The following is a 23,410-nucleotide window of genomic DNA, read 5'->3' on the forward strand; positions in this document are numbered from 1 at the left end:
CATAGTCATCCGTATAGTATTATGAATACCAGTGTACTGACTGATTAATATAAATAAATATTCACCTCCCGCCTCTGCTCCGGTCTCCGTGGCGAAAGATATGCAGCTGTAGGGACGTTATTGGGCCTGCTGCGCTGAGACATCAGACTGTGAGGGAAAATGGTGGAGGGAGCAGTGCGCTCCCTCTTTCATCATTGCTTTCAACTGTATCGGCATCCAGGTCGATACAGTTAAACAAGGGAAGGGGGTGGGGGGACTGTTGCTGGTGTTCACATCGACACTAGGCCTTCTTGACTCACTGACCCCATAGCGGCCACATGGTTTGACACCATTGGCAGTAAGCCACTGGAAGGAACGATACGCTGAGCCTCTTGGCCAGAACAAGGGTGCACCCAAGACCCAAATTTGCATATTTGATTACACTTCCGTTTTGGCAGAACAGAGGCAGCAATTAGATCATTAAATGTAATTTTATTTTAGGGGTTACACCCCTACAAGGTGATGGGCTTAGTTTATACTGTTGGGCTGTATTGACCTTGTATTTGGGGGTAATGTGGGCTTGTATGTTATTAGTGATCTTATTATCCTCATCATTATATTGACCTCTAGCAAGCACCAGGTCTGCTGATTTTGTGAATTTTGTCTCCTCCAGATCCCCAGCTTAAGTCACAGCGTGATCTCTCAGACCAGCTTCAGGGCAGAGTACAAGTCATCAGGGGGTCCATCTGTATTTCAGAAACCTGTCAAATTTCAGGTGGACATCAGTTACTCGGAGGGAGCTGAGGCACAAAAAGAGAATGGCATCTACTCTGTGACCTTCACTCTAATATCAGGTATACCAGACAGCCGGACACGCAGGGGATAAGGGGTGGGGGGGGGTGACAGGTTTTTATTTGAAGAAAGGATAAATAAATCTAAGGGATTACAAACCACCAGACACCACAGATGCCGCGTATTCAGGACATCTAGAGTATGAGATTGGCTCCTGCAAAAAGGGAGCTGTCAATCACCATTCTGCTCACTGGAGTTGTGACATGAAGCAGAACACTGTTGGCAGCTCTGCTCACAGGGTTTATGGTCGCAACGTTCCCGATAGACATGTGTCCTCCCACAACGGCACAAATCATGGTGATGGCCCAGGCCTTGGAGGAAGATGCTCTTTGACCATCAAGGACAATCTGCTTGAATTGGAAAGATTCATTGCTACCTGGAAATTCAGACCGGCCTCTTTTTTCCATAACATCACATACTGGATGATGAAATGAATTTTTTAAATCTTAAATCAGGTTTTTTTATTCAGTTCTATTGAACTTGCTGTATAACATCTGGCCCCTCGTCTCCTGGTGTATACCATCCGGTCCTCACCCCCAGTGTATAACATCTGACCTTCCGCCCCCCCCCCCCCGGTGTATAACATCTGTCTTCTCACCCCCCTGTGTATAACATCTGACCCCTCACCTCCAGTGTATACCATCCAGTCCTCACTCCTCCAATGTAGAACATGTGGCCTCTCACCTCCCGGCATATAACATCTGCCTCTTGCCTCCCGGTGTATACCATCCAGCCCTCACCCCTAGTATATAACCTCCAGCCTCTTGCCTCCGATGTATACTATCCTGCCTTCACCCCCAGTGTACAACCTCCACCCTCTCTTGTTTCCCTAGTGTATAACCTTCAGCCTCTATCCCCCCAGGATATACCATCCAGCTTTCACCCCCAGGTATAATCTCCACCCTCTCGCCCCTGGTGTATAACTTCCAGCCTCTTGTCCCCCGTGTATAGCATCTAACCCTCACCCCCAGTATATAACCTTCAGCCTCTCACTTGCCATTGTATACTGTCCATCCCTCACCCCCAGTGTACAACCTAAAGCCTCTCGCCCTCTGGTGTATAACCTCCAGCCTTTTGACCCCCAGTATATACCATCCAGCCCTCACCCCTAGTGTACAACCTCAAGCCTCTCACCCCCCTAGTGTATAACCTCCAGCCTCTCGCCCCTGGCGTATACCATCTAGCCCTCTCCACTGGTATATAACCTCAAGCCTCTCACCCCCTGGTGTATACCATCCAGCCCTCACCCCCAGTGTATAACCTCCAGACTCTTGCCCCCAGTGTATATTATCCAGCCTTCACCCCCAGTGTACAAGCTCGACTCTTGCTCTCCGGTGTATAACAGGTCCCCTGCCATGCCATCTGCATTTGCTAACATTTGTGACAGATTGGCTTGTGGTAAAGAGCTCACTGATATATCCCTTGTAATAGGAGCCACTGGTGAAACAAGTCAGTTCATAAAATGTCTTCACTCCTACAGTAGAGATACAGTAAGTGGTAAGACTATATAAAAGCTGAAGAAGGGAATGCAGCATAGATTTTTGGTGTGATTTAGAACAGTGAGAGGACATCAAAGCTCACACAGTAATGTGGTATCTTCTTCACTGCTTCAGTTGTACAAGTTTGTAGTCGGAGAAAAATACAGATTAAATTGATAGGGGGAGAGAGAAAGCAGAGCTTACAGCAATAGTGCCAGATCAGTGATATAGTGTAGCTGGCATCTCTCCTGGATTTAATTACGGTATATTTACACATTTTTTTTAATTCATTATAAATGCACTAGAAAGCAGCAGCAAAACAGCACAATAGTTTTGCAGGAAAAATCTGAAATAAAATTTGTTTAGAGACAGTGTGCTTGCTAGTTACAAGCGACTGTACTGAGTTTTTTAATTTTTTGCTCAGTTGTTTTTGTAAATGGTGAATAATTGTTTGTTGTTTTTTTTTAAATTCCCCAAAATCCAGACATTTACCCACGACTGTCTAAAGCTGGGGTCACACATAGCGACGCAGCAGCGATCACGACGGGCGACCTGACCTTATCAGGATCGCTGCTGCGTCGTTACATGGTCACTGGTGAGCTGTCAAACAGGCAGATCTTACCAGCGACCAGTGACCAGCCCCCAGCCAGCAGCGACGCGTGGAAGCTTAACTAAGGTAAATATCAGGTAACCAAGGAAAGTACTTCTTTTGGTTACCCGATATTTACCTTAGTTACTAGCGTCCGCCGCTCTCACGCTGCCAGTGCCGGCTCCCTGCTCTCCTAGCCAGAGTACACATCGGGTTAAATAACCAATGTGTAATCCGGCTACGTGTGCAGGGAGTCGGCACTGGCAGCGTGAGAGTGGCGGACGCTGGTAACGAAGGTAAATATCGGGTAACCAAGGAAAGGTCTTCCCTTGGTTACCCGATGTTTACCGTGTTTACAGCATACCGCAGGCTGCCAGAAGCCGGCTCCTGCTCCCTGCTCGCTTCAGTTCGTCGCTCTCTCGCTGTCACACACAGCGATGTGTGCTTCACAGCGGGAGAGAAACGAGCAAAAAATGAAGCAGGACATTCAGCAACGACCGGCGACCTCACAGCAGGGGCCAGGTCGTTGCTGAATGTCACACACAGCGACAGCGACGGGACGTTGCTGCTACATCATAGAAAATGGTGACGTAGCAGCGACGTCGTTGTCGCTGTGTGTGACACCACCTTAACTCAAAAAATGTGCATGCGCAGGAAATTATTTTGTAGACATATGCTTTAATAGTCAAATTTTACATCTGTAGATGCCACATCTATTCAGCACTCTGCAGAGTGGGGTCAATAAATGCTCAGGCCCATCGTGCATAAAAGTCACCAATATACTGTTCAATAACTTGACTATAACTGCAGATCTCCAAACGTCCTCTGTTATTAAGATCAACACAAAACCTGTGGAGACCTGATGCTTCGTAGCATGGGTTTCCATGTCTGAGCAGCTGCATGTGACACACCCGCACCGGGGCCTGGGAGTTACTCGTCACCGGGTTGGCTCTGTTCTACTCGGTGAATCTCACGGCGACAGGGCCCGGTTCCATTACCCTGGCGGTGTCGTTTTAAATAAATTGGCTGATGATGGTGGGGGAATATTTACATTGGAGATGTTGTGACCCCTCTGTGGCATGCGGCAAGATAGGTGCCGCCGCTGCCGTTCGGTTCCTCTAGGGTCGGTGGTGACGCAGCAGAGTTGGAATTGCTCTCCACAGGTAGAGCTGAGCCCCAGGGCTGTTGAGAGTAGTAGTCTGTAACAGCGGGGCGCAGGGCCGGAGGCGCAGGGAATAATCGGATGACACATAGATGCATTCACAAGGTCTTTACTCACAGTTAAGAGTTCCAGGTTAGCACGTCCAGACAAATGCTGCCTTTGGAGTGTCGGGTCCTGCTGTGATGGGCTCCAGCCGATCCCGGATAGTTCGGAGGCACAACACGGTACACCCTTCTGTGTTCCTTTCCTGGTCGTCTTCCTGCACTGACCTCTCCCGCCTGTCCTGCGCCTGCACACACAGAGCCCCGAGCTGGTGTCCGCGGACCCTGTTGGGTGGCTTGAAGCTCTATCCCTTGGCCCTATGTGGTCACTTTTTCACTCAATGTGTGTGGATTTGGCTTCGGCACTTGAAGTAACCTCATCCTTCGGTTAGCTAGCTGAGTCTTGAAGTTCTCCACTGCGGCCAAGTCCCTCCACTCCGGTATGTCATATGTGGAACGAGGCCCCAGGCGTAGAGCTTCCGGTGGGCTCTAGGACCCTTTCCGTCGTGTGCCTGGGCCGAGCTACTGCAGCTCCAGCTCACAGGTCTTGACTCCTCCACTGCTCTTACTCGACTGACCAACTTTATACAGGCTGCTCCCACCAACTAGACTCCACCCCCCAGCAGGCCGCCAAAACCCTGGTCTGATGGAGTGTTGCTGATGAGAGTGTCGGTGTTTTGGGTATACCAGTTTGTGACCCCCTCCTTACCCGAGAATGAGATACTACACCTCTGGCTGAGATGCAGTACCTCTGTGGCGACTGGAGCCTCAGCGGCGCCACACATGCAGCCTTACATCACCAAGCACAATATAAAGTGTATGATGTAGTGGTGTAAGGCAGCCGCCACTGAACACTGGAGCAGTGGAATTGTGTTCTGTGCAGTGACGGATCCCACTCCTCTATCTAGCATATGATGGATGAGTCTGGGATTACTGAATACCAGGGGAATATTACCCACTTGACTGCATTGTATCAGCTATAAATTACAGAGGGTAAGGAATAATGCTTTGAGCGTGTTTCTTAGCGGTTGGTCTCAGCCCCCTAGTCCCAGGGAAGGAAAATCTTAATACTTCGGATAATTTTAATAATTTTAGCTTACAGTGTTGGTCGGAACAGTTTGGGGAAGGGCATTTTCTTTTCCCTATGACTGTGCCTAGTGCACAAGGTCCAAAAAGGCATGGTAGGGGGAGTCTGGTGTAGTAGAACATGGCCGGCTGCACCAAGCCCGGACCTCAACCCCATCCAACACCTTTGAGATAAACCAGAAGGGAGATTGGGAGCCCGGCCTCTCCCCAACATTAGTGTCTGACCTCAGAAATGTCCTTATGGATAAATGGGCAAACATATCCACAGAAACCTCAAAGTTCTTGTAAAATCCTTACCAGAAGAGTGGTAGCTTGTAGTGCTGGCATCCCGGCACTCCTTGCTCCCGTCCCCGCAGGGACGCACACTTACCGCCACAGCCAGCTCTCACCACGCTGCTCGGTGTTCTTTAAATGGGTGCTTCATGCTTCCCCCTCCCGGGCACAGATCCTCCGGGAGTGCTCCTAGGGCATATGCACGCGCGCCGCTGCCCTGCTCTTAAAGGGCCAGCACATAATTCCTGGGAAGTGCCTCTCAGCTTATCGCTGAGAGGCACTGGGTACTTAAGGCACTCTTCCACTAGGAGAGGTGCCTGATTAATGTGTTCAGTTAGTTAGTGATTTGTTACCTAGCCAGCTAGTTGTCAGGTCCCCTTGTCCGCTGTACTGTGCTTGTCTCCTGGTCCCATTCCATTGGTACCCAGTGTCCATCCACCCCCACCAAACCATCTGCATCAGCTACCCCGGAGGTCCTTGCATTACTAGAGACTGTGCCTATCTACCTCAGCCGTGCCACCCAGCTCAGCCACCTCGGAGGTCCTTGCTATACTAGAGACTGTGCCCGTTCACCCCGGCTGTGCCACCAGCCTCATATACATTGGAGGCCCTTGCTATTATAGAGACTGTGCCTGTCCACCTCGGCCATGCCACCAGCCTCAGCTACACCGGAGGTCCGTGCTATACTAAAGACTGTGCCCGTCCACCCCTGCTGTGCCACCAGCTTCAGCTACCCTGGAGGTCCTTGCTATACTAGAGTCTGTGTCCGTCCACCACGGCTGTGCCACCAGTCTCAGTTACCCCGGACATCCTTGCTGTACTAGAGACTGTATCCGCTTGTCCCTGTGTCCATGCCTGCCCTAGGAGTCAGGTGCCACAGTCCCGATCCTTGCCCTGGAAGTGGCATCTGGCGTCTGCCGCATGGTGGGTGCTTATTCAAAGGTAAACCCGGTGTTCCCTGTGGTCCAGTGTGTCCAGTCCTGCTGGCTGCTTTACCATCTCCTGCGGCGAGCATTAGAAAGCTATTATTTCTGCAAAGGGGAATTGGGTGGGGAGTTACTCTATATTAATGACTATGAATTTAGAACAGGAGGTCATAAAGGCACCTATAAGTGTAATGTGGAGGTCTCCCAATTCTTTTTTCCATACTGTAGAGTGTATATAATATCCTATTTTTTTCTTGTTTTCTACCCTCTGTGATTCTTATAGTGCAGAAATATAGTGTGTATGAGACCTTATATGTAATACATGGCATACAGAATTTCTAAGAGATTTTCTGGTATCACAGTATTGATGAATTATCTTTAGGCAATCATGATGGGGTGGACTTCAAGTTAATAACACAACACTGTGGGTAAGAGCTCACATGCAGGTAGATGGAGAAATGTCAGCAATGAAGGGGCCGCTACTCTCAGCCGAGCACCACAGTCTCGGCAATCAGCTGATTGGCAGCAGTGCGGAGAGCTGGACCTCCACCAAGCTGGTCATCAGTTCTATGATCCCAGAACAAAATCATGTTTTCATGTGGATTCTGAAGTGTGAACGTACTCAAAGTTCTCTCATTTTGCAGGTTTTTATGTTTGTAATTTATATGACTTGACTTTATTTGCTTCTTTTCCAGGTCCCAGCCGCCGATTTAAGAGGGTTGTAGAGACTATTCAGGCACAGCTGCTGAGCACACATGACCAGCCGTCAGTCCAGGCCTTGGCAGGTACATATATTGCATATCAGAAATATATCAGAAATATATGAAAGGGCATCTTATTTGTTAGGAAATTGGTGGAATTACCTTGTGTGAAGTTGATGGAAGGAAAAAGAAGGGAGCAAACAGCCAGCAGCTGGAGGAGCAGGAGAAATAATGGTAGGAGCAGTAGTAGCAACAGTTGTAGTAGACAGATGAGGAGCCGGGGAAGAGCAGGTGGAGGAGGAGGAGAGGAGGAAGAGCAGGAGAGGAGGAGTAGCTGGAGGCGAAAGAGGAGGAGGAGAGGAGGAGCAGAAGGCAAAGGTGAGAAGGAGGAGGAGCAGAAGGAAGAGGGAAGGAGGAGCGGAAGAGCAGGAGGAAGAGGAGAGGAAGTGTAGGAGGTGAGGAGGAGGAGCAGGAGGTGAAAAAAGAAGAGGAAAGGAGGAGCAGGAGGCAGAGGTGAGAAGGAGGAGGAGCAGAAGGAAGAGGGAAGGAGGAGAGGAGGAGCAGGACTAAGAGGAGAGGAAGCACAGGAGGTGAGGAGGAGGAGGTGGTGAAGAAAGAAGAGGAAAGGAGGAGCAGGAGGCAGAGGTGAGAAGGAGGAGGCGCAGAAAGAAGAGGAGAGGACGCACAGGAGGTGAGGAGAAGGAGTTGAAGAAAGAAGAGGAAAGCAGGAGCAGGAGACGGCGATAAAGAAGAGATGTGGAGGAGGAGCAGGAGGAAGAGAATAGGAAGAGGAACACAGGTGGAAAAGGATCAGGAGGAGGATGAGCAGGAGGAAGAGGAGAGGAGAAAAAGAAGAGGAGCAGCAAGAGGAGAGGAGGAAGAGGGGAGGAGGAGGAGGCAAAGAAGGAAGAAGAAAGGAGGAGCAGGAGGTGGAGGTGAAGAAAAGATGTGTAGGATAAGAGGAGAGGACGAAGAGCAGGAGGTGGAGAAAGAGGAAGAGAAGATGAGGAGCAGGAGGAGGAGCAGGTGGAGGAGGAGGTGATTAAAAGCAGGAGGAGGAGAGGAGTATGAGCAGAAAGAAGAGGGGAGAACGAACAGAAGTAGGATGAGGAAGGGGAGAGGAGGAACAGCAAGAGGAAGAGGAGAGGAAGAGAAGAGAGAGAAGAGGAGGAGCAGGAGGGAGAGGATGAGCAGGTGGAAGAGGAGGAGAGGAAGAGGAGGAGCAGGATTAGGAGCAGCCCCGGTAGAAGTAATTGTAGTAGTAGGAGCAAAAGTAACAGTAGTAATAATAGAAGTAATAGTAGCAGCAATAGTAGTACTACGATAGTAATTAATTGTAGCAGTAGCAGAAGTAGTAGCAGCAGCGGTAGTATTTAATAGCTCATGATGGGAATTTTTTCTTTATTACTATCAAGCCATTGTCGATCAGTTATCAGCAATGTTTTAACATTTAATTCCAGCGGTGACAGGCCCGGACCTTATTATAGTGCAAATTAGTCGTTTTTTTCAATCCCAACAAACAGGAGATCTACACCATAGGTTTCCTCAAAGTTGCAGTCTCATTTAGTCAGTCATGCCTTGTGGTGCACAGATAGCTGCTCTTTTAGGGCTAGAGACAGTGCAGAAAGATAGAAAGACAGATAGATGATTGGATACATAGACATAGATAGAGGGATAGATAGATGTTTGTTCGTTACCAATGAGAGGATTCTGATAAAACACTGATAGAATATTGGGACATAATCTAACCAGAAGCTGTAGAGAAATGCATAACAAATATGTGGCAAAATAATCATGAGCCAAATGCAGATTTTCACGGCTTTTGCTGTATATTCGCATCATATTTCACCTTATGCATTACAAAGATTGAAATTGCAAGTCAAAATGTTGAACATAAATTGACACCCCCTCTGGGAACATCTTGCACAGATCGTTTACGCACCATGTGAGTGAGGTTTGGTAAATTCACATCCACTTTCATGGCGGTGCAATATTCTAAGTGCAGCATTGCCTTCCATGTGACAACCTTGTTAATTGATTACATATTACTGTGGCTGCAGAGCATGCACAGACATATGCGGCAATAATCAGGGTGTACACAGACTGTAGTGTTTTTATGTAATCCTCTCATTCGTGGCCAAAACCTTGTCATTTGTTTCTGCTATTAACTGAATAATTGTAGCTCAAGCTCTAGTTGGCTCAATAAAATAATTAAGCATGAAATTAATATTTTTTTTCAATGTAAGTAATGTACAATATGCAGTGTCGGTCTGTAGTGGGGCAGACATATATCTCTATTACATTATAAAGTTCACCACTAGAGGGCACTAAGTCGCTTGTTGTATCCTGTGTATACAATGAATGTAATCATAATACAGTAGGCAGTGAGCTCCCTCTAGTGGTAGCATGAGTTTTATCATTTTATTAAGTAAAATGGGGCTGATATTTATATATAGCGCTATTAAGGATGTAAATCTCACAGGACATTGGACCTGAAACATTAAATGTGGATTGGTAACCAATTTGCACATTCTCACAAGACATGTACATAGACATACACACACGTACATATACACACGTACATACACACATACGTAATATATATATATATATATATATATATATATATATATATATATACACACATACACACACATTCATATGTGTCTATATGTATATATATATATATATATATATGTGTGTATGTATGTATACATGCCTATGTATACATATATGTGTGTATGTCTGCATGTAGGTGTGTGTGCGAATGTATGTCTGTGCATACGTATGTATGTCTGTATGTAGGTATGTCTGTGGGTAGGTATGTATGTGCTTATTTATGTGTGTTTGTATGGGTATAGGTATGTGTGTGTATGTATGTCTGTATGTAGGTATGTATGTATGTGTATATGTATGTTCGTGTATGTATATGTATTCGTGTATATGTATGTGTGTATATGTATGTGTATACGTATGTGTGTATGTACGTGTGTGTGTGTATGTATATATATATTATGTATGTGTGTGTATGTACGTGTGTGTATGTCTATGTGCATGTGTATATATGTATGTAGGTAGGTGTTTGTATGTGTGTTTGTATGTGTATAGGGTGTGTGTGTGTGTGTGTATATATATATATGTAAGTATTTATATCTATGAATGTCTGTATGTCTGTGTTTGTGTAAGTATGTGTGTATGTAGGTATGTCTGTATGTAGGTACGTGTGTATGTATGTCTGTGTATATGTATGTATGTCTGTATGTGGGTATGTCTGTGTGTGCATTTATGTCTGTGTGTATATTTATGTAGATATGTATGTGTCGCGGGCGGAGGGGATGGGAACGCCGCTCGTCTGGGATCGCTGGCGCTCGGATCCGGTGCTTCTGCTCCTCGGTGGCTCGAGCACGGGGCTGGATCCGGGGCTCGAGCAGCGCCTCCTCGCCCACGAGTGAAAATGGGGAGGTTTGTGGTGGGATGTCGGTCGTGACGCCACCCACGGGTTGTGGTGATGGTGGGCACCACCGCTGCTGGTGACGGGGGATCCCGGGAGCGACGGCATAGAGCAGCTAAGGTGTTGACCCCTCCGTGGGTAGGGGCTGTTGGTCCTGGGGCCCCGGTTGGGGAGGTAGGGAGGAGAATAGGTGCAGGTGCCGATGCGGGAAGGCAGCGTGGGTGCGGGTGCAACGTTGCGGTGCAGCGCGGTGCCGGATGGCACTGTTGTACTCACTCAGACACAGAAGGACAGAGTCTCTGGTAAACCAAACGGCTGGATGGACGGGGCCCACAGCCGGCTGCGGTGTTCTCGCTCTCCCCGAACGGGTTGATGGTGGCTGTCGTTTTCCTGCACCTGTGTATGTGTGTTTGACTCCTATGGCTTCCCACGGTTAGTCCGCTCCCCGGCGTGTACGTGTCGGGAGAGCCCGTTTTGCCCGCAGGCGCTTGCCATTGGATCTCTGGCCCTTGGCGGTGGCACTTATCCGGACGGGTTGGGCTGTTGCCTTCTGACGGGACTTGGGTGGGAATGAACCCCTGAGGTCCAGACCGCAATCAGAGAATTTGACCTTTTCGGTGGCTCCTAGCCTGGTCGGGGTCTGAGTACCCTGCCTTGGCGCTTGGCTTCAATCTGCTCCCCGGTTCGGTACCGGCGGGCCACCGCCCGACCCCGGTCCTACGGTTCCACTGACCTCCACCAACTCCTGCAGACGGCCACCACCGTCTGCCGACCTTGCTGATCGTGCCTGGGCTCCAACCCAGGCACACACAGTTTTTACTCCTCACACTTCCACTCTCTACCACAATCTACTGTCTTTTCCTGCCTCCAGGCCTGTGAACTCCTCGGTGGGTGGGGTCAACCGCCTGGCTCCGCCCCACCTGGTGTGGACATCAAGCCTGGAGGGTGGCAAGAAGGATTTTGTTTGACTGGTGTCACCTACCCAGGGGAGGGGGTGTGTGTGTGGTTAGTGTACTGTACTGTGACCCCTGTAGGTCCAGGGCGTCACATATGTGTGTATGTATGTGTGTAGGTATGTGCATATATGTAGGTATGTCTGTGGGTGTGTATATGTATGTATGTGTGTATGTATCTCTATATATACTGTATGTGTGTATGTATGTGTATGTATACATGTTTATATATGTGTTTATGTATATATGTGTTTGTGCATGTGTAAATATAGATAGATATGTGTATGTGCATATATGTATGTGTGTGTAGATATTTAATATATATATACAGTATATATATATTTTATACACACTGTACATGTACACACACATATGTATATGTGTATATGCGACATCTTTAGAGTGCAATTTTAACACCTCATCTGTTTTTGCCATACACAGGAGCATAAAAATATTTCTAGAGAAACAAACAAAACTAAAAGAATTAGCCTCACTAAGGGAAAGATTTACACCTCTATCAAAATTAATGTCTACATTTTGTTTTTAAGTCCACAATCCTGTTCTGATTTTATGTTGGTTCCGTAATAAAGCTAAAGTTTTCTCAATTTTTGGATGTTATTCCTGCTGTAGAAGGCCACCACTAGAGGGAGCTAATTGCATCCATATTTATGCAGCTGGCAATGGCCGTGATCAAATCTGAATGTGCTCAGTTCCCTAAAAAAAGTGGAAGCTTCAGGCTGTTGGTTTTGCCATTAAGACAGTATTTGGGATGGGATGTGTTATGATTGTATGATATGGATGTCCCCACTTATCAGCATTATTATATAACAGCGGAGTTCTCCTTTTATATTGTGTATTCAAGTCTTTACGAGAGATAAGTGCAATTGATGATTTCATTTAGGAGCAAATGTAACAACAAGAACCCAGATGGAGTGTTCCTTGGATCATCTTCTCTTCTTGCCACCAGATGAGAAGAACGGACAGCAAAGCCGGCCGCCCGGAACCCCAACCCGAAGCTGCCAGAACTCGCGTCGCTCCGAGCCTGACATGGCAGAACACCACCGGAGAGGATCCTCCAAAGACAAGAAACTTTTGGCTTCCAACGGAACGCAAACACAGCCATGACCATGGAGAAACTATCATTGCCAGGACATATCTGGCCGAGCTATGAATGAACAATAATAATAATAAAAACAAAAAAACTGAACAAAACAACGCAAGAGAACGCAGCGCCCTGAAGATGAGAGAAAACTCACATGGATCCGCTTACATAAATCAATAGGTACACAGACATGTATCCTATCCCAGGTGTACACAGGCTCCAGCGCGTGGCCGGATATACCGTTATGCATACCTAAGGTTTGACAAAACCGTCTGTTACATACAGTACATATACAAGTGCACGAACATACAGAGCGATGAGCACATACACCACAGAAAAGAACAAAAGCGACCGGAGTTAAGGATTGGCGTTACTGTGAAGATGTAAATATTTCCAAAAAATCAAAAATGACAAAAAAAAACAAACAAAAAAAAAGCAAACTACAAATGGAATTCAAGAAAATAAACCGGAAGGAAAACAAAAAAAATCTATGAAGAAACTGCAATTCTTCATGAATAAGTTTATTATTTTTAATATATTTATTTATTTATTTCATTGGAAATTGTCCGGGTGTGGGGCTCTTTCATTTCAACTTTTTTGTCTATTTTTATTTTCTTTTCGCAGTTTTTTTCCCCCCATTTTCCCACGCCAAAAAGGCATGACCCAAACACAATTCTTGAAAACTTTTCTCAGCTCAGATTGTTTCAGTGCTGTTGTGGCTGCACCTGTAACGCGGCAGCCATATGTCAAACATCCGGATGACCCTCGGCCGATACAATCCAAGTGTAGATTAGAAGAGTTGATTTCTATGAATGACGGGTTCTTTTGAATGTTAAATGGAACCTGGCACCAGATGTTTCACCACCAGTGAGCTCTTACATACAGCATTCTAGAATAATGTATATAAGAGCCCAGGCCGCTGTAGAATGTAAAAAAAACACTTAGGAGGTGGTCTGGTCCGATCGGTGTCACTACTCTCAGGCTGGCGCCTTTTCATCTTTTGCGATTGCCGCCGTCCTGTCCAGCCCCGTGTGCATGATAATGTCGTATGTCATCCACACAGAAATCTCGATTGTGCTTCTTCCCAGCCCCGTGTGCATGACGCATCCTACATCATCCACACAGATGCCTCCATTGAGCTCCTGCCCAGCCCCATGTGCATGACGCGTTCTATGTCATCCACACAGAGGCCTCCATTGAGCTCCTGCCCAGCCCCATGTGCATGACGCGTTCTATGTCATCCACACAGAGGCCTCCATTGCGTTCCTGAACAGCCCTGTGGGCATGACGCATCCTACATCATCCACACAGAGGCTTTCATTGTGCTCCTGCCCAGCCCCTTGTGCATGGCACATCCTACATCATCCACACATTGCCATTGCGCTCCTGCCCAGCCCCGTGGGCATGACGCATCCTATGTCATCCACACAGAGGCCTCCATTGCGTTCCTGCCCAGCCCCGTGGGCATGACGAATACTACGTCATCCACACAGAGGCTTCCATTGTCCTCCTGTCCAGCCCCATGTGCATGACGCGCCCTGCGTCATTCACAGAGAGATCTCCATTGTGCTCCTGCACACCTTGATCTCCTCAGGCTGAGGGCAGGTCAAAGTACTGTAATGCACATGCCCAGGGGTCATAGATCTGCGCATTACAGCATTTCAGTACTTTGCTCTACCCTTAGCAGGGCAGATCAAAGTGTGCCTGCGCATGAGCGCAATGGGAGGCCTCTCTGTGAATGACATAGGAGGCGTCATGCACATGGGGCTGGCAGGAGGACACAAAAGATGGAGGAGGCACCGGACCAAGAGTAGCAACACCCATCGGACTCGACCGCCCCCCTAGGTGAGTATTGTAAAGGTGTTTTTTATGTGTTACAGAACGGCCTGGGCCCTTATATAAAGTATTCTAGAATGCTGTATATAAGAGCTCACTGGTGGTGGTCGCAATTCATAAGGAAAAAACTTGGTGACAAGTTCCCTTTCACATCAAAGGGCTTGTGCGGAAACTTAAACTGCATGTGCAAAACCACATGTGCCATAGTGATAACACGCCGACCACAGTTTCAACCACTAACCATTACCGTAGCCGTCCACGATAGGCAAGAAGAGGTTTTGGTAAGAGCAAGACAGCACACATATCCTCTTCTATGAGTCTGTAATTTAGTTTTGTTTTTTTTTAACATTTCCTTCAACGCTTAGTACTACTAATTCCAATTTGCCTATATGTTTGATATATATTCAGGGGTGCAAGCAGAATAATTCATTGAATTAAAGCTCGATCTCAGAAAGGCTGCACATCTGTTACAAAGCCCTTTTTGTCGGCTGTTTTCCTCGATCCGATCAGCTGCTATATCATAATTACTATGGCAATAAGGCACCTCTAGATTGGGACAGCTCTATAAATCCCTATTGTGCCATACCATTGACATGTCACGGTATTCTCTCCGCCGCGACGCCATCCGTATTATTCATCACGCCACTCTCTTTTAGTGTGGAAGTCACCTGGTTGCACCAGTAATAAATATAGATATATTTATAAAATATTTATGTATCTTTCTCTAAGATCCCATATAACCGACAAAAAAAAAGTTCCAGTTGACATAGTAGGGCAGACAATTGTATATTTTAACAAAATGCTTTTTGTCTCTTTTATTAAACCATCCTCATTACACATGTAAGGGGCAGTTGTGCCCCTTTAAAAATCCTTTTTCCAAAAGCTTATACTGTAATACTGAGTAAGTTATTAAAATATATGTAACAGCCTTTATTGGCTAACCAGAAAAAATCACTGTAACACAATCGATCACTTGTAAAAATTTCTTTGTAACATCTTTTACATTTTTGTCTCAGTCATTTGTTTGGAAATGGGCCTGATGAAGGGCTCTCTCGGCTTCAAAAGCATGAAAATCTAAAAGAATTATCATTTTTTCTGGTTAGCCAATAAGGCTATGACTCTTAAAATACTTGTCTTTTTCGACATAAAAATATTTACATACTGTATACCATTCTAAGCTTTTGGTAATGTAACAAACAGCCATATTTGATCAGCAGGGAATGTAAAATTAGCATTACTCAATGTTATTTTACAGCACTGCTAAAAAAACAAAATGATGGAACTGGATAACCCCTTTAAAGGGAAACTGTCATGTCCTCAAATGCTATTAATCTGCAGATACAGGATTAAGCTACAGGTTAATAGAGTTCGAAAGTTATTAGGCAGCTGCAGGAAGGAAATAAGTTTATTTTTCCCAGCAGCCTCTGGCTTTTAGTTATAGAGGCACAGCCGGCGCAGCTTCAGTCACAGCTCACTAGATCATGGGCAACTTCACTGAAAGCCCAGAACAGGGAGGAAATAAGTTTATTCCTCCCAGCAGCTTCTGGCTGTCATTATAGAGGCACAGCTTCAGTCACAGCTCACTACATCATGGGCAGCTGCACTGAAAGCCCAGCAACAGGGAGGAAATAAGTTTATTCCTCCCAGCAGCTTCTGGCTTTCATTATAGAGGCACAGCTTCAGTCACAGCTCACTACATCATGGGCAGCTGCACTGAAAGCCCAAATAGAGATAAGACCTAGCATCACCTTAGGCAGGTGCTCTGGAAAAAATAAATAAATATAATGTTCAAAACGAAGAGAGTTCCGGCACACTGTGCTGTTTCCCAGAATAAGGAAGATACAAAATTCAAGTCATTTTAATCTGTTTTTTCTTTATTGGAAAAAATGTTGTGCTGTACATGAGTAGAAAATCCGCCAGGACGTTTCGGCCCTAGGCCTTCATCAGGTCGGACAATCTGACCATGTCGAGCAAAGATCCGTAATGAAGGGAAAAAAAAGAGAAGAATCACCAGTCGTCATAAACAAATATGATCCAGCATGAAATCTAGTCCTGCTGGGAGGTATAGACCTTGGAAAAGTCCTGTGGGGTGATTCAGTAGACTAGAGTGTCCTGCATGGATGTAATTAGGCTAAAGGCCTATTGGTTACTAAGGCTCTGGGTCCGTTACTTCCGGATTGGATAATTAATGTACAAACCACATAATAAGTACTGCTATTGCCTATGGCAATGGATATATCAGTAAGGAACTGCTAGTCCGCAAGAATGCCAGTTAGGTTAGGGTGCTTATACTGGTGGCAGTAGTATATCTGCAATATAACTTTGTGGATGTATTGGGGCTGAAAGCCTGATTGTTGCTATGGATCCAGATCCGTAAACCACAGGTTAGATTTACACTGTCACGGCCACCTTAAAATGTACTGCTGTTACCATTAGCAATAATAAGTCTATAGTGAAACTTCCAGTAAGGGGACACTAGGTAAAGTCAATTGTTTATACTGGTAGCAGTAGCAGATCAGTTGCTGCAGGAGGCTGGATCAAATCCTGCTGGAGATAATGTGTCAAGGAGATAAGGGTAACTCCAGTGGGGCTGGCCTCTGTGTGCGATGGTGATTGTGCGTGCTGCGCGTCCTGTAAAGCCCAGCTACAGGTTGGAAATAAGATTATTCCTCCCGGTAGCCTCCAGCTTTCAGTTATGGAGGCACAGCCAGCGTAGCTTCAGTCACAATTCACTACATCATATGGAGCGACTGTAACTGTGCCCCCGGCACTGACTGATAGCCAAATGAACAGTGCCTCAGTAAAAATCCAGCTGTCAATTAGTCCTGGGGGGTGTGGTTACAGCCGCCGCTCACTATGTAAAGAGTGGTGACTGAAGCCACACCAGGAAAGCCAGAGGCTGCAGGGAGGAATAAAGTTATTTTCTTCCCAGTAGCCGAGCTTTGGAAAAGCTATTAACCTTCAGATTAACCCAATATCTGCGTTTGTAGACGTGACAGGGAACCTAAGTCAAAAAAGGTCTACTTTGGTCAACAAGAATGGATGCAAGACGCTGGAAAGCAAAAAAAAGCTATTGTAAGTTGTGGTCTATTAAACTTGTAATAATCAGCAGATCAAATAAGAAAACCATGAGTGCTATAATACTATTGTTGGTATTCTTGGTCGTTACCTGAATATGGGAAATATGGTTCTCTTCTTTTGGGCCCGAGTCCTCATGATGCATTGCCTTTGTAAACCTTCTCGACTGTCTCTTATTACCTGATGTATTTTATTTTTTGGAAAACATTATGCAATCTCAACCAAGTCAATGGGGTCAGATCTCTTTAGATGACTAACATACGTAATGCACCATTCACTTTGGATTAACCGGAAGATTAAAAAAGGACAAAGAAACCTATTTTACACTTGTCTGTTCTATTCAAGGTTATGTACCGAAAACGGAGAGAAGCCATCCTGAGAGGCTCGCAGTCACCCACTTCTTGTGTATGCATTTTAATTTCAGTATTGCATTGTGGGGTTCTACTAAATATCCGATGTAGGACAAGGGTTTTCCATACAAAATGGTCAACAAATCTGGATACCAAATTATGACATGCTTTCAAGGCTTTTCAATGTTCTCAGTCTGTAATAGAAATAGGCATTTTGCATGTATATATATAAATATGATTTTTTTTTATGTCTTGATGATTTTGTCATACTTTGGCCCAAACGTTGTCCATCCAAAGAGTTTTTATCACCACGAAGTCGATTGCTTTGGACGAAGGATGAAATATTGTAACACACATTGAAGTATATGCAGAATATATGTGATATTTTCCCACAGTAAGAATTTTCTATAAAGTCCCTAATGCACAGTAATATAAAGATCTTCCGACACGACTTTTTATTGAAGCCTTCACCGATTGCACCTCTTCTAAGGCAAGAAATTTAGAGACGCTAGTAGTCTTTTTCTCAGAGTTAAAAACACATTTAAGCTCATGGGAAGGGAATTTAAATTTATACTTGAAATTCTGAAGACAGTCGTCCGAGAGTACAAGCCTAAGATTTATGGGTTGTACTTTAAGTTAAATGGAAAGATAATTTCTGCGGAAGGCAAACGCCGTTAATAAGGCCTAATCTACACAGTTTAAAATTGACTTCTCAAGCCATAAATTGTACAGATTCAGCTAAAACACTTCCGGGCAGCAGGACCCATCTGTTCTGAAGATGAGCCGCTCGGTAATAGTAAAATATATTGTACGCTGCCTCCAGTACAACGCTGTCGGTATCAGTCATACAACATGTTTTTTCCAAAAAATACAGTGAATGTGCAGACCCAAATACTACAAATTCCTAGTAATTAAGAATTATTTAATGTTGTTACGTTCAGAACTACATTGAAGGGGTTGACAAATCATCAATAGTTTTAAAATGGTAGGAAAAATCAAAAGAAGACATACTGTACTCACTCCGGCTCCAGTTCTGATGTTTCCAGGTACCCCGCCAGTCTCTATAGTTTCAGCTTCAGCAATGATGTCCTGAAATGGCCATGAAAGCACTGCAGCCAGTCATTAAAACGTTTAGTCACTACTTGGAAAACCCCTTCTCAATCAGCTTCTTTGCCCCCGTAAAGAGCAACGCTGATACTCCCCTCCGGTGCTGGCGCTGTTCCAGCCATGTCAGTACTTGCTCTGCTTGAGCTCACGTGACATTATGTCATACAAGCCTTGCAGCCAATCCACGCTGGCTTCAAACACTTGCTCTTCTGGGGTTCACGTGACATTATGTCATGCAAGCCCTGCAGCCAATCCATGCTAGCTTCAAACACTTGCTCTTCTGGGGTTCACGTGATATTATGCCATGCAAGCCCTGCAGCCAATCCACACTGGCTTCAAGCACTTGCTCTCCTGGGGCTCACGTGACATTATGTCATTGCGAGCCCTGCAACCAATCCATGCATGCTTCAAGCAGTTTCTCTCCTGGGGCTCACGTGACATTATATCACATGAGCCCTGCAGCCAGTCCATGCTGGCTTCAATATCCCTCCTTCGGACAAAATAAATAATCAAAAGGAAGTCAGAGCTGTGACTGGCCACTCACTTCATCTTCATGTCCGAAGGTGGAGAGCGTCAAGCCAGCACTGACTGAGAGCAGGGCTCACATGACATAATGTCACGTGAGCCTCAGGAGAGCAAGTGCTGACACAGTTGGAAAGACGCTGGCACCGGAGGTGAGTATAAGTGTTGTAATTTTACGGGGGAAAACGTGCCAATTGAGAAGAGGTTATCCAAGTAGTGGGCAACTCCCTTCAACTTTACTGGATCATTACTGCTGACTGTGATTGCATGCAGCAGTTACATATCCATGTGAAAATGTCATCACTGAAACAGGAAGAACAAAAATTGGCAGTGGATCAGAAATCTAAAGAAAAGGAGCAACCCTCAGTCGATAAAGGGAAGCTATTATTTTCCCATACCTTATTAACCTGCAGACAAAGGGATAATTTGTATGTTAATAGCAATTTAAAGATGTCTGGTCACCAAAAATTAAAGCACGACTACAGAAGGAAAGTTTACTTTATTTCTCCAGCTTTCAGTCATAGAGGCTACAGAGAGCAAGTTTACTTTGTTTCTTCAGCTTTCAGTCATAGAGGCTACAGAAAGAAAGTTTACATTATTTCCCCAGCTTTCAGTTATAGCGGCTACAGAGAGAAAGTTTACTTTATTTCTCCAGCTTTCAGTCATAAAGTCTTGTCACTGCACATTGGCACTTTGATTGACAGGTCACAATGTAGTGCATTAGTGCAGAGTTGGCTGTAAACCAAAGTGCCAGGCCATGCTTACAGCCACCACTCCCTGTGTGCTGCGCAGATATAGTAGCCAGGCACACCTCTATGACTGAAAGCTGGCAAGTACTAGGAGAAAAAAAAATAACTTTTTCCCTTTTTCTGCTTGTTTAGTAAGTGGCCAGACAGCTTTCTAAGGCTATTAACCTGCACATTAACACTATATCTACAGGTTAATAGCATTTGTGGGCATGACTGGTTCCCTTTAAGTTAAGTGTGATTTATTTTGTTATTGTATATGCCGTAACAAATTATGTGAGAAGATGTCATCAGTCGGAGTTTGTACACTGCGACCTACATTGATTGATTGAACAATGGGGAATTCGCTCTCAACTGATGCCGTGTCCTTTCATCATCTGACCTGGAGACCAGTAGGGTAATTTCACTTACTTTTTTTGTGTATTCCACTATGAAATCCACTTGGAATCCACTTCTGATCGATTTCAATATGAGATTGTGTTACTTGCAGATTCTTAAAGGCAGATTTGAAATGCACATCCAATGAAACTAAAAACGTGACAGGTCACTTATTGAGGCAGCTCCTGCATGGAAAATCCGGCAGAATGCCACATGTGGATTACCTTGACTAAACGGGTCTGAGTCCAGATCGGCAGCATATGAAACTACACATCTGTGGCAGACATCCAAGTTTCTTCCAAAAATCCGTTTTCCATTCTAAAGAGCTTTGTTAACATTTCTACAAGAATTTGTAGACATCTACTCTTTTCTAAAAGAGGGCTGCATGTGCATGCATCTTATAGTGCCAGTGCTGAGAATAGGAGGCTTCCAAATTAGAGATGAGCGAACTTGACCTGTAAAGTTTGGGGCTTGTACCAAACACTGGGTGTTCAGGGCTCAAACCCGAACACGGTCTTTTTAAAAAAATCCATGCCCGATTTTGGGTGCTGTTTGTATGTTAACCACTTAATCGAGCATCTGGGTGCTCGGATACGCATGGTGCTTGGCCTACAGAGCTGCTTACAGTCTCTGAATAGTTCTCACTGGGGGAAAAACAACATTTTTGGATGTAGTGTGTCCCAAAAAAAAAATAAAAATAAAATAAATCTACCCTTCCTCCCTCGGAAATGCTTTGTTTATAGCTGCCTGTATGTGGGCAGAGAGCCGGAGTGCCCAATTGTTGACTTCCATTATACTCGTTACTTGAGTCGAGATCATTAGTTCAGACCTCCATTGACTTATGTGGGGTTCGGGATCCAGGAACAAGTTCAGATCAAGTCTGGGTCCCAAAACTAACTTTTAACTAAAGTATGGCTAAACCCAAACATCTACTAGTTCACTCATCTCTATTCCAACTCCCATGCAAAGATTTCCAACTCATAGTATAAAGTTATACGTTGTCTGGAAAAGTGCAGAATCCAAATAGTAGTGGCCAAGTAAGACAGAGACTCTCTTTAATTATATCTTATCACATATCTCCGTAACATTTTAGACTTTTTCTTGAGAAAATTATATAAAATCAAGGATTCTAGAGGCACTTTCCCTTTCAAATAAAGACTGCTGAGGTCATTTTTTTCATTGGGTAATTCCACTAGTTTCTAAAGTAGATACTTGCTCTTCTTTGCTTAGTTATTTTGGATGCTCAACTGGCGTTTTACTTAATTGGTCTTTAACTCGATCTCATTGTACCTTCTTCATGTTTATGAATTCACTAACTTTAGAGAAACTTACTGCCTAATTAGCTACCGTCTTCAGAAATCTAGAGTCAATGCCATGCTGGGGTGGTAACAGTCCACATATCAAGATTTAAGTGTCAATGGTGCCTTGTCCAGCATAGGTCTACATAACCAATAGTTCTTCTGTTGCAGAAGTTTAATGCCTCTTCAGAAGGAGAAATGTTTGGGTCCTTAGCTTCCAATTTGCAGTATATGGTTTCCGAGAATTTATAGCCATCAATTTTGAAAGACTGGATAACCCAAGGTTGCAACGTATCTGGTAAAACAGGAAGGTGGTGGGACAGACTAACATCGTTCTTAATATTAAGATAACATGGCACAGATAACATCTTCTCCGTACTCTCACAATTCACCTTCAAAGAAATGATATGTACGCAGCAAAGACTTCATCTGCCCACCCTTACATTAGTTAATATTCATTTATATCAATAGTCTTCTAGATGGCAACACATCTTTAGAAGGGTCGTTCCGAACCAGCACGATGTGCTTGCAAGAGGAAAGATCAGCCAAATACCAAAGTTAATTTTGTTTTACAGAATTTTCCTTGTTCATTAAATATTCTCGTTAGTTCATGGGACTTGACATAACGAAAATGATGCACTTAACATAACTTTACGCTTCACCTTTCTCCATCACATTCCACCATTTAGCTCTTATAGTTCTAATTAATTTACCAATGGTTTGGTTATCGGGTGGCAATGCACAACAATGTTTTACCTGTATTCCATGCAGAAATGTATGCCAAACTGGACATTGTAATGTATTAACCCCCAATGGTTGGAGCAATGGCGGTTAATGCAGCTTAGGTAGAGAATTAATCATTGGCGAGGACCACAACGCATGCTGGCGTGCACATTATTTCAGATCAAATGTATGTAAATGTTCCATTATCCCTTCTTTCTGTCTTCCACCCCTTGACTGTCCGCCCCGGACAAGGGACTCTTGGTTGAATATTCAGAATGTGTTTTCTAAGAGGAGACCATGTAGATCTTCTCCCACATACTTTTCTTCCTTCTTCAGCCTTTGTTATTTTACACTTTACTGTTATATTACGTTCCTTCTCATTTTGGTTTTACAGCCTTCACCCCTTTGGATTTTAATTGATTGCTTCTGTTTCATTTTAACCTGTATTTTCTTTTGTTTTTTGTTTTATCTTTAAGTTAAAATATGCTCTAAAAAAAAAACAAATTACAAATCGTAAAAATATGAACAAAATGGTTTCCTGGTACTTTCTTGTTAATAAATGAAATATATGCTGGAACTGGGAGAAAGCAAAATCATCATCTGCTTTATATGTTACGTCCTTAAGTAGAATTTCTAATAACTATGTGTTATTAAGATTTCGTTAAAAAAAGAAAAAAAACTGATTAACAAAAATGTAATTGTGTCGACGGCTAAATGAGAAAATAGTCTGTACTGAGGTTTTGCCCATGGTAACAAATATTTTCTGTGAAGGGACAATT

General features: G+C 44.6%; 1 protein-coding gene across 5 annotated transcripts in view; it reads left to right on the forward strand.

Annotated features, from left to right (window-relative positions):
• LOC142256486 (serine/threonine-protein kinase BRSK2-like) overlaps window positions 1-23,168 on the forward strand; it is a 442,250-nt gene extending 419,082 nt beyond the window's left edge. For 3 of the 5 annotated variants that reach the window (XM_075328194.1, XM_075328198.1, XM_075328197.1), the window contains 3 exons: window positions 653-833; window positions 7,082-7,171; window positions 12,393-23,168. In XM_075328194.1, coding sequence (XP_075184309.1) covers window positions 653-833; window positions 7,082-7,171; window positions 12,393-12,616 — 495 coding nt within the window. In that variant the 3' untranslated portion in view covers window positions 12,617-23,168. The remainder of the gene's footprint in view (window positions 1-652; window positions 834-7,081; window positions 7,172-12,392) is intronic. The other 2 variants (XM_075328196.1, XM_075328199.1) reach the window with 1 other exon arrangement.
• The last annotated feature ends 242 nt before the right edge of the window (window positions 23,169-23,410 follow it).

The sequence above is a fragment of the Anomaloglossus baeobatrachus genome, chromosome 11, assembly GCF_048569485.1.
Source record: "Anomaloglossus baeobatrachus isolate aAnoBae1 chromosome 11, aAnoBae1.hap1, whole genome shotgun sequence".
In the NCBI taxonomy this organism is placed as follows: domain Eukaryota; kingdom Metazoa; phylum Chordata; class Amphibia; order Anura; family Aromobatidae; genus Anomaloglossus; species Anomaloglossus baeobatrachus.